General features: G+C 48.8%; 1 protein-coding gene across 1 annotated transcript; it reads right to left on the reverse strand.

Annotated features, from left to right (window-relative positions):
• Positions 1-220: 220 nt before the first annotated feature.
• On the reverse strand, positions 221-3,061 carry HTR1B (5-hydroxytryptamine receptor 1B). The gene has a single exon (XM_004422050.3). The coding sequence runs from the start codon at positions 2,065-2,067 to the stop codon at positions 895-897; it is 1,173 nt and encodes a 390-aa protein (XP_004422107.1). The 5' UTR covers positions 2,068-3,061; the 3' UTR covers positions 221-894.
• Positions 3,062-10,890: the final 7,829 nt, after the last annotated feature.

Consider the following 10,890-nt stretch of genomic DNA (forward strand, 5'->3'; position numbering starts at 1 on the left):
ATTTATGGGGATTTAAATGTGTAAAATGACAGATACATGAAATTAGGAAAAATAAAGCAATCTGCAGACTTTGGCACTTAGCACACATAATGTTTTGAGCTGTTAGAAATGTGGTTTGACAATCGCTAAATAGGAATTTAAAAATTATAAATCTGCAGAAAACAAACAATCATAGGTGTTGGTTCTCAGTTTATCACTCCCCATCTCCCTTTCCCACCCACCCCATATAGTTTCAATTCTAATAAAAATAGAGATCTTAACATCAGAATTCTGCTGTTAACTCTTCAAGGTTTCTCTGTGCCATACAATCCAAGCCACACATAGGGTTTGAAGCACCAAATCCATAAGTTTCTCCAACCAAGTTCAAATAAACAAAAACTGAAGACTGAAGGATGCTAAAGTAACTGTTCTTAAATGAAGTTGTAACACAAAATTCTCCCCAAAACTCAAGGTATTAAGCGTCTAGTTCAAGTACTGCCAGAGTGTATGTAGATCTGTCTCAGACAGGCTTCAGACGACTACAAGTACCACTGGTTCTAGAGGGCATGATCCATGATACTAAAGCAGGGCAGCGATCCCCTTGCCATCATCCATTTTTAAAAAGTTGCAACCCCCCTTGTGACTGCTTGTGGCAGAGTCAGTGCTGAACCTGGGGTGTGAGGGGAGGAAGGGAGCCTGCTCCTCAGCAAGGAAGCTCTCTCTTTAGTGTGAACAGTTCTCCTTTCAGAGCACTCTCTCAGGGCTCTCCTGGCTTCTCAGGATCCATTGCCCTTGCCCAGAAGAGAGCGCCTGATTCCGACCCAGTAACAGTGAAACAAGAGTCGACCTACCTGTGGAACCAGACACAACATGGTCCCCAAAGGCCGCTTAGGCCACCTCACTGCAATTGACAAGTCAACTTGTGCACTTAAAGCCTATCAGTTTATGGAACGCGTGTTTGAAGTCCTCATTGGACATGGTATAGATGATAGGGTTGATGAGGGAGTTGAGATAGCCCAGCCACGTGAAGAAGTCAAAGATGGCCAAGTGGAACCAGCAGGCATCCTTGCAAATCGGCATCACCAGGGAGATGATGAAGAAGGGCAGCCAGCACACAATGAAGGCTCCCAGAATGATGCCCAGGGTTTTGGTGGCTTTGCGCTCCCTAGCGGCCATGAGTTTCTTCTTCTCCAGGAGGGCGTCGGAGACTCGCACTTTGACTTGGTTGACGTACACAGGAGACCCCGACTCGCTGGGCACGTCGGGAGCCCGAGAGTTAGTGGAGGTGACCGAGGACGTGGACCCGGGGGAGTCGGTGATCAGCTGGGCTCGGGTCAGACGCTTGCCGGTCCTGTTGGGCGTCTGTTTCAAAATCCGGGAGCGGGCTTCCACATAGATGCGGCTGTAGAGGGCGATGAGGAGCAGGGTGGGGAAGTAGAAAGCGCCCACCGTGGAGTAGACCGTGTAGAGCACGTGGTCGGTGTTCACCACACAGTCCAGCACCTCTTCGTCGGCTTTGGCCTGGCGCCAGAAGAAGGGCGGCAGCGAGATGGAGATGGAGAAGACCCACACCAGCGCGATCATGACTGCCGCCCTCTTGGGAGTCCTTTTAGCCGAGTACTCCACGGCGTCCGTGATGGCCCAGTAGCGGTCCAGGGCGATGACACAGAGGTGCAGGATGGAGGCTGTGCAACAGGTGATGTCCGACGACAGCCAGAAGTCGCAGACCACCTGGCCCAGCGTCCAGCGGCCGGTGACCGTGTACATGGTGCTGATGGGCATCACCAGGATGGACACGAGCAGGTCGGTGACCGCGAGGGAGGCGATCAGGTAGTTGGCCGGGGTGTGCAGCTTCCGCGTGCGGTACACAGTGGCGATCACGAACGCGTTGGAGAGCGTGGTGGCCAAGGTGACGAGCGCCAGCAGCACGACCAGCAGTACTTTCCAGGGCAGGGCGATGGAGTCCTGGTAAATGTAGCCCTCGGCGCTGCAGTTGTGGGAGGGAGCAGCGGAGACGTTGGCGTGAGAAAGCCCAGTCTGGGAGCCCGCGGGCGGCGGCCGGGCGCACTGAGCGCCCGTTTCCTCCATGTCTCTCCTCGCCCTGGCCCTGGAGCGCAGCTCTCTGGCATGGAGCGGACGAGGGAGAGGGCGGAAGGGCCGCGGAGGAGACCACAGTCTTGTCCCCTGGTTGGTAGTCAGTTCCGTGGGTTCCTCAATTACTCCTCTACCCAGGTTCCCAGCTGAAACCAGAGGTCAAGGGCGAGGCAGCCGAGGCAGGCGGCCGCGGCCCTTCCAGTGCGCCTGGCGCCGGCGCCGCGTCTCTGGCTGCTCCTCTCCACGCCCCGTCTTAGCCGCGGGGTACTAAGGACTCGCCTGCCGAGGCCCGCTCCGCTCCTGCTCCCACCTGCGCGTCTAGTGGGCGAGGACGGTGTAGTCTCTGAGGAGAGAGCATCAGCCAGGTGGGGTCTCTTACCCCAATTGCTCGGGCTTGAGCGTCTCCTAACCCGGGCGCTCCTTAATCTGCAGACTCGGCCCGCAGGAGTTTCTCAGCTGTGGAGACCAAAGCTTGCGGGTCAGCGAGGAGTCCTGGTCTTGCATTCCCGCCCCCCTCCCCAGCCGGGGGCAGTTTCCTGCGGCAGCTGCGGTCGCCAGAGCTGGGTGGGGTGAAGTCTGGGAGCCGCGCCGCGCCTCGCGCCCGAGCTCTGCCCTCCTTTCTCTTCACGCGCTGGCCACTCCGGCGAGCTGCCCCGCGGAGACCGAGCCGCACGAGGGGGGACTCGGGGGCTGGGGCCGCGGCTGCTCGCACCGCGTCGCCACCGCCGCCACCTCGGTCCCACGGGCACCGCTCGGAGCCATGCCGCCGGGCGCACGGGTCTGGGGGACCTGGCGCGGCACGCCGGCCGGGGGCAGGTGTCTGGGGGAGCTGGAGGCAAGCGGCGTGCGCCAGCCCGGGAGGAGCGTGTGAGCCGCGGAGCAGTTGGGCTCCTTTTATAGAGTCCAGGTCCGGCCCGCCGGAGCCGTGCAACTCGTGCGGCGCGGCGAGTGCGGACGCCCGCTCCCCATCACCTTCCCTTTTTCTCTCTCTCTCCCTCCTTTCCTCCCGCCCGGTTCCCTCCCCGGCCAAGGAAGCTCCCGCCGGGTCCTACCGCCCTCTCTCCCCACTTCCCGTCCCCTGGCCCCCCTCCGGATCCTGACACCGGCCGCCGCAGTTTTGGTCGGGAATGGGGATGAGGGCGTCCTGTCCTTGCCTCTGTCCTCTTCGGAGCTTGCTGCGCGCCCCTCCAGTTAGACCCACGTCCTGAGCCACGGGCACAGGCACAGACCCCGCGTTCCTTCCTAGGCTCCTACCGACACCCCCACAACACCAGCAGGCCACTGCTAGATGGAGCCAGCCCCAGTCTCTGACTTCTCCACTCTGGAATTTATCCAGCCCTGCGGGCCACACCCAGGTTAGAAGGAGGCGCCAGCAAAGTCGCCTTAGAAGGAAATGGCCAATAGTTCATTTTATACTTCGGGCTTCAAGTCATATTTAACTCTTGGTACAATACAAACTAATTTTTCACATCTGCTTTTAGGAATCTCTGGTTTTCATTCAATCCTTCACCTTTAACTGTGAGTCAACAGGAAAAAAAAAAAAAGAGGAAAAGCTATCTGCAAAAATGTAAAAGTATCACAAACAGAAGCCCACTGAATGTGAAATTACACCTTGAGCTCCACCCTCCCGCCCCAGCCGCTCCGCAGTTCAGTGCCTCTGGAAGACAGTCTGCAGAGATCATGTTCCCTCCCACAGCCCGCCTAGAAAGGATGTCATCAGGATTCAAGATAAAAACTAGACTATTGGTGGTAAACACCATCCAGTCTATGCAGAAGCTGAAATATAATAATATACACCTGAAATTTACACAATATTATAAACCAGTGTGACGTCAATAAAACAACTTTAAAAAAAAAAAAAAAGAAACAGGCTCTGGGGCCATCACCACCAGCACCATCTGTGCGTCCCCTTCGCCCTCAACAAATATATCAGGATATCAGCCATATGTGGCACCAAGCAATAATGGTACCCAGGTGCCATGACCACGGAGCAGATCCCCTGCTGTCAGTTTCTCCTCCCACCTTAACAGAAACAAATGTAGCGTAGAAGTACAAGTCAGAGAAAGTGCAAAGAAAAGCAGCAAGAAAGCACAATGTGTTTTCAGCCCTGAGAGTTAAGTGATCCCAACTAGGCTGTCCCAGCCCTAGCTCAGTGTTTGGCAGGTAGAATGCATCCAATAGAAACTACGTTGTAATTGAATTTATCCGGTTAATTGTAAGCATATTTTAAAGAGAATTATCCCATCTAGAGCCAGATATTATCTAGCCCATCCATTCAGTTTTAGAAGAGTAATCGAGATCCTTTGAAAGAAAAGCTTTTTACCCAAGGTGACCCAACCTAACCCAGGTTGCCTAAATGCCCGCGTCTCTAAGCCAGGCTGGCAGGCAGAAATAGTGCCTACTCTGTGCAGGAATTCTTCTGGGCATCAGGGATACAAAGGCCAGCGGGGTAGAGGCAGACCCAGTTTTCAAGCAGTTTCCATTCTAGAAAAGGCAGACAATAACCACATGAGCTAGAAAATAATTAACATACTTTCTTATAGTGGTTAGTGTTTTGAAGAAAATAAAACACGTTCAAGCATTGAGAGTGAGGGTACTCCTTTAACTAGGCGGCAGCTCTCCAAAGACGTCCTCTGAATGCGGTCTGGGCTGCAGCAGCCACGCTGGGCATAAGCGCACAACCTTCTCTTTCCCCTCCTCCCGTCCCTAGCGCTCAGCAGTGCTCCGGTAAACTTAAGCTTCGTTTGCACCATATTTTAAGGGGTCCTGCCCATCCTCCCACCCACCCACACACCCAGATCAGGTGCCTAGCTAGACTTCACTCTTGCAAACCGCAGCGCTCTTAGAAACCACAGCAGACGGAAGCAAAGCAGGCGAGCCTAAACCACTAGGTGGGGGCGTTGGCCAGGATGGAGCAAAAGTGTCTGTGGTTGCGGGGGTCGGAGGGGGGGGTGCCAGAAAACTATGTTCCTGCTGTCTTAGGGGAGCGGGCAAGATTAGAGAGAACTGTTGAACGGATGCGAGGCGGAGGAAGGCAGAGAAGAATGTTGCCAGCTGCAGGCAGCCTTTCCTTTTTAGGTTTCTGCTCCAGGAAGTGCAAAGAAAAAAACCACTCGCTCCTGGTGGGGTTTGGCTTTAGCTATGTGGGGTACCTGTGGCTTTCTCTAGCCTCGCTTCGCTGCTCCGCGGAGTCCCGGACCCGGAGTGGACTCTGCCACCTCTGCGCGGAGTTTGAGTTTCTCTCCTTTGGTTAAGAATTGCTTGAACACACAGCCTTCACACAGACAGGATTTTGGCAGAGTTTAGTGGGGAACCACTTTTCATTAACTTGGCTCCCGTATTTCACTCACTCCTTTCGTACTTTAAAACCTATAAAATGTAGGTGTTTGCACACGGGCGCAAGTGTGTGAAACACTCAAGAGAGCAGGGACCCTCTGAAGCCGCCTCAGTCTGGGTTGCGCCTGCGGAGAAGGGCCCCTGGGCGCGGTCCGCGCGCCCGCTCCGCGGTCGCCAGCAGCGCTAGGAGGGACTTCCCCTGAAGATTTCGGGAAATTCAGGCCGCACAGACTCAGCATGAGGCGCAAGGAGGAAACCGGGATTGAGATCCGGTATCGGAACGCAGCAAGAGTTAATTGGGTGAAAATTAGCTCGTCTCTGACCACTGGGCACAAAACCTGTGAATTAATGTGCTCCCTCCTCAGCTCCACGCGGGTGGAGTCGCAGCAGAAGCTGAGGAGATGGAGGCTAACTCTGGAACAGCATGTGATGAGACGTGACGCCTGACGCGGTGGTGAGCTGCCGTGGGACCAGAGAAGAATCGCCCCTCAAGGAGACCTCTGCTACGCTAGAAAGAAATGATGACGCTGATGCCGTGAAATGCGGGGCGCGGGCTTGGAAGTTTGCAGCCTGGCGCGGTAAGTAGACCGAATGCTGTGAAGAGAAGTCGCCTCCCCGTCCACGCAGCCACACAGACACCCCACAGAACTTGCTGCAATCCACTGTCTTGTCTGGAAGCCAGCCAGCCCTAGTCAGCCCTAGCCAGCCAGACCTCTGGTCTGGGGCACTCGGGTCCTGCTTGCAGCCTCCCTAGAGTCTTACCAGAGTTTTCCAGACAGTGACTCTTAAGAGAGGTCTAGGCACAGGAGCAAAGAAGGTATTTGTGCGTTTATCCTTGCTTTGCTGAAATAAAAAAGCTAGAACGCTCATGCTCTAGTCGCTTTGTTCCTTTGATAAAGGAAAATGCAGTCTCACACCCTCCATCCTGGCCACTAGAAAAGTCCACAAGCAGTCCCCAACCACATGTGGGCACCTGGCAAGCTACTTCCTCTTGCAAGTCTTGCTTCCTCAATCTATGGTCACTGTTTTTGTTTGTTTTTTGAACTCTCACCCAGGAAATGGGCAGCAGGAGAGCTGGAGCTCCATACAACATCCTCTTGTATGGTGGTAGCCAGTTTCTCAGTTCCTATTAAATTTCCTCCAGTAACTCTTCCTTCAAAAGTTTATTGGTAGTAATCAAAGTATGTGTCTTACTTATGTCTTGCTTGATCAAACTATGGAAATGTTCAGATAAATGAACATACACATACATACATACAGATGTATATATACAATTTTTGCAGACAACTTCAGGGGGTTACTGGACCATGTGAGGCCCAAATCCCTTTTTAAATTCATTGACCCCTCAATGGGCCTTTGACTTGGTATCTATGTGGTGGTACTTATGTGTTGTGTGCGTGATGAGTGATTTCTAAGCCTTGCCAAATACTAAAACTAGGTGCTTTATTCTCCAAGTGCTAGGCTTGCATAAATTAATCCCCGAGAATTAGTAACTCTGCTATGTGTTTATGTATGGATATAAATATTGTTTAACCTATATCTGTATTTAAGGAAGAATGCAACAAAAAGTAGAGCAAATATACGTGACAGACTCTTTCTAAGGTTTGTCTCTGTAGTAACAGCCACTTTGCTACTTTGAACAGACACCCACGACAGGTGGATTACTGCTGGTTCAAAGCTAGCTCAGTTCCAAATAGTAGAAGAGCCACCTCCCAACTTAGGCCTCAATCACGTATTTCCTGGCTGAAGACCTCAGTCTTAGGAGAAAATTTCTAACCTCAAGTTTAGGGTCATATAAGCAGAGACTGTGCAGGGGAGATGGGCGTTGAATTTTTCTTCTTGGACAAACAGTGGGATTTGGCAATAATAAGAAATCTTTGGATGGAAAAACAATGCCAACGATTCCACCAAACTTAGAAACAACGTGCTGCTTTAGGTTGGCAGCATCGTTAGGCGGCTCTGCTCAGGATGAAGTCTCTCCTGAAAAATCAAGTCAAAGAATTTAATAGTGGGTTGTCCACTGGCCTGAGGAAACAAACCATAGAAATTGGGTTTTACTGTATTTTCAAAGTAGGACAAATTGCATCACTTTGTGTGATTAGCTCCAGTCTTGCAAAAACAAAAGCCAAGCTGTTTTATTGCTTCTTCACCTGTAATTAATGAATAATAATCATTATCCTTTATTGAGCTCTGTGTACTAAGCCTTATGCTGCATGTTCCACATACATTCTCTCGTTTAATTCTTATAACAGTGCTAGGAGTTGTCATTATCATCCTCAGTTTCTGGATGAGGAAGTTGAAACTTAGAGAATCTATGTAATTTGCCAATGTCAGTTAGCTGGTAAGTTACAGATCTGGTTTTCAAATCCAAGACTCTCTAATTTCAAGGTCCAACTCTTTATCAATAGTCTGCACTGAGTCAGCCAGACAGCTCAGTATTGGCAGCCCTTTTAACAATCCTGCCTGGAACTTTAGTTCATCCTACCTGTGGGGTGGTATCACTGCTCGTAGCTGTTTAAGTCTTCACAATAATCTTCTGTTAGCTGCCTTCAAATTTTTCGTGGGAGATGAGGTGGTAGTGGTGGTGGTACAAATCAGGTAGGAAGTTCTGCACCATGATTATGTTTAGCCAGCAAGTCACCACTTCCAAAGTAGCACTGATGAGTGATCACGCACTGCGTGTTCTGAAGTCCACAGCCCAGGCAGAAACTGGGCTAAGCCATTGCCCAAGAAGCTTCTTGGCTTCCCTACCTGGTTACATTTAATCACCTTCAGGGTGTGCTTTTATTTTTCCTATCTTATCTACCATCTTTTTCTTTTCCCTCTTCTCTCTCCTTCCATGTCTCCTCATCCTTAACAATTCCTCCAAAGCCTGCCACATACATATATATGTACAACTACATTGAAGAAAAAACAAAACAATAAAGTTTTTTTTTAATTTTATGGATAGAATGTGTTAAATACAGTGACATTCCCTGTTCTCCATTTTTAGCCATGTTAGTTTGAATATCAGTTAGAAAAATAACCTAAAAAAGTTTAATTGTGTGTCTTTTTCCCTGTGTTTTGAGATAATTGACATTTTTTTCCGTATGGGTAACTCACCAAAGAAAAAGAAGCCTATTCCTGGTGAGGAAGTTATTCAAATAAAGTTCTTTAAAGGGTATCTGATCAACCAGAAATCAACAGTTTGGCAAGTCCATCTGCGAAGAACTTGCCAAAACCAGGAATGTAAACAAAAATAAATCTAAATTCCAAAGCACTAAAACTTTGCACTTTATGCACAAAAGAGCTCCTCCTAGCCTGGTTCAGATATTACTCCTTACTTCTTCTTACTTTATGTACACGTCTAGTGTATATGGCTCTGTGATTTGCAGAGCCCCTGAAGACGAGAAGCATCACATTAGAAATGGATGAGAAACTATGTCAGGTAAGCATGTTGAATACAGCAAGATGTCATAGCTGTCATCATTACTGCAAAATAGTCAAGGAAATCCAGGATAAACTTTAAAAAATAAAAACCTAAAATAATGACAATATCAGCAACGTTATTATTTGTGTTTACACACATAGTAGTATGAAGTATAGTACTAAGTAAGAGTTTTGTTGCAAGTGATGGAAAACTGATTTAATCATACCTAAAAGCAAAAAAGAGAATTTGTTTCAAGGAGAGGGGGGCCCCTCAAAATCAAAAGAGGTATTGACTCAGGCTTTGGAGAAAGAAGGGATGTGGCTGAGCCTTAGAAACAGCCGGCACTCTGGAACACCATCAGGACTCTGCTTTTTCTGTTGGTTGCTGTCTGCACGTTGACTTATTTCATCTATTTCACTGTAGACAAGTTTTCTCCACACTGTTAAAAACAAAGCCATTAACACTTTTTGAGAATTACATTTTTTTTTTTTTTGTGAGGAAGATCAGCCCTGAGCTAACATCCGTGCTAATCCTCCTCTTTTGCTGAGGAAGACCGGCTCTGAGCTAACATCTATTGCCAATCCTCCTCCTTTTTTTTTCCCCCAAAGCCCCAGTAGATAGTTGTATGTCATAGTTGCACATCCTTCTAGTTGCTGTACATGGGACACGGCCTCAGCATGGCCGCAGAAGTGGTGTGTCGGTGCGCGCCCGGGATCCCAACCCCGGCCGCCAGCAGAGGAGCTCACGCACTTAACTGCTAAGCCACGGGGCCGGCCCAGAGAATTACATTTTATAGCCTCAACAGTATTTCAGAAACTAGTCTAATTCTGTTCCAAGTTCAGAAATTCTGAGAAATGGGTTCTGCTTCTGAGTAAAATGTAGGCGACCATAACAGGTCAACATTCCAAAAGTAACAACTGGAAAAGTTCTGGATTTTAAAAATCGTATTTTGTAAAGTTTAAAGTACAATGGAAGAAGAAGAAGTAGAAGAACTAAAATCGCAGAGAAGGAAAAGCATTTCCTAGGTGAGCTGATGGTTGCTGCCTGTTTTATTTCCTTGAAGCATTTGCTGATCATGGGCACAAGTTGTGAATCAGACTTGGTCCAGGCAAACGGACTCTACTAGGAAAAGAGAAACAAGCAAATTTTTGATAGTCATTGGGACCAGTGTGATGGTTTTGAATCTAGAAGAATCCCAAATGCATGGCCAGTTTTCCCTGGGGACATTTGCTATGTGTTGCAGCAAAATAGGAGACCAGGGGAGTGGGTAGGACTATTCTAACAGGCAAATTGAAATTCCCCACAGTTCGGGAGTGCTTAGAAGAAAAAGTCCCTCTAGAGAGAAGGGGCCTGCATTAAACATGTGACTGACTGGTCTTCCCTGAGAAGACAGAGTCTTCTAGGCTCTCAATCAAAAGGCCAGGATGGCAAGGCCCAAAAAACAGAATCGCAGATGGACTGAGTCTAATTGCAAATCAGCCTTGACTCGGCTCACTGTCTGACTGGTTGACGTATCTGCTCTGCATGCATTCTGCCTAACTCAGGAAACGGTGAATACTCTCTGGGCAAAACGTCATCGGGAGCCTCTGGAGTCCATTAAATATGACAAAAATGATACGTGCACAGTGGCAGTAAAAGAGGGGTCAATAACAACAACTAAAAAACTAGACCATAGAAGTAAATCCATACGTCATTCAGATGTTAGTTAGCAGAAAAGAACTTTAAAATAACTGTGATAAATATGTTAAGGAAAATAAGGGGAAAGTGGACAAAATGGATAAAAGAATTTCAACAGTGAACGGGAATCCTTAAAAATAGAATCAAATAGGCACTCTGGAAATAAACATACAGTATCTGATGTGAAGTACCACCTGGATGGATGGGTGTAATAGCACACTGGAAACAGCAGAAGACGGGATTAGTAACCTCATGAAGTCAAAAGAAAATGTCTAAACTGAAGCACACAGAGAAGAAAAGTATAAAGACAAGAGCAAGAATGTAAGAGTCTGGCTCTGGGTCAAATAACCTAAATTACATGCACAGACTGAGAGGAGCAAGATGGGGAAGAAAAA

This window comes from Ceratotherium simum, chromosome 19 (assembly GCF_057802395.1).
Source record: "Ceratotherium simum simum isolate JZ-2026a chromosome 19, ASM5780239v1, whole genome shotgun sequence".
In the NCBI taxonomy this organism is placed as follows: Eukaryota; Metazoa; Chordata; class Mammalia; order Perissodactyla; family Rhinocerotidae; genus Ceratotherium; species Ceratotherium simum.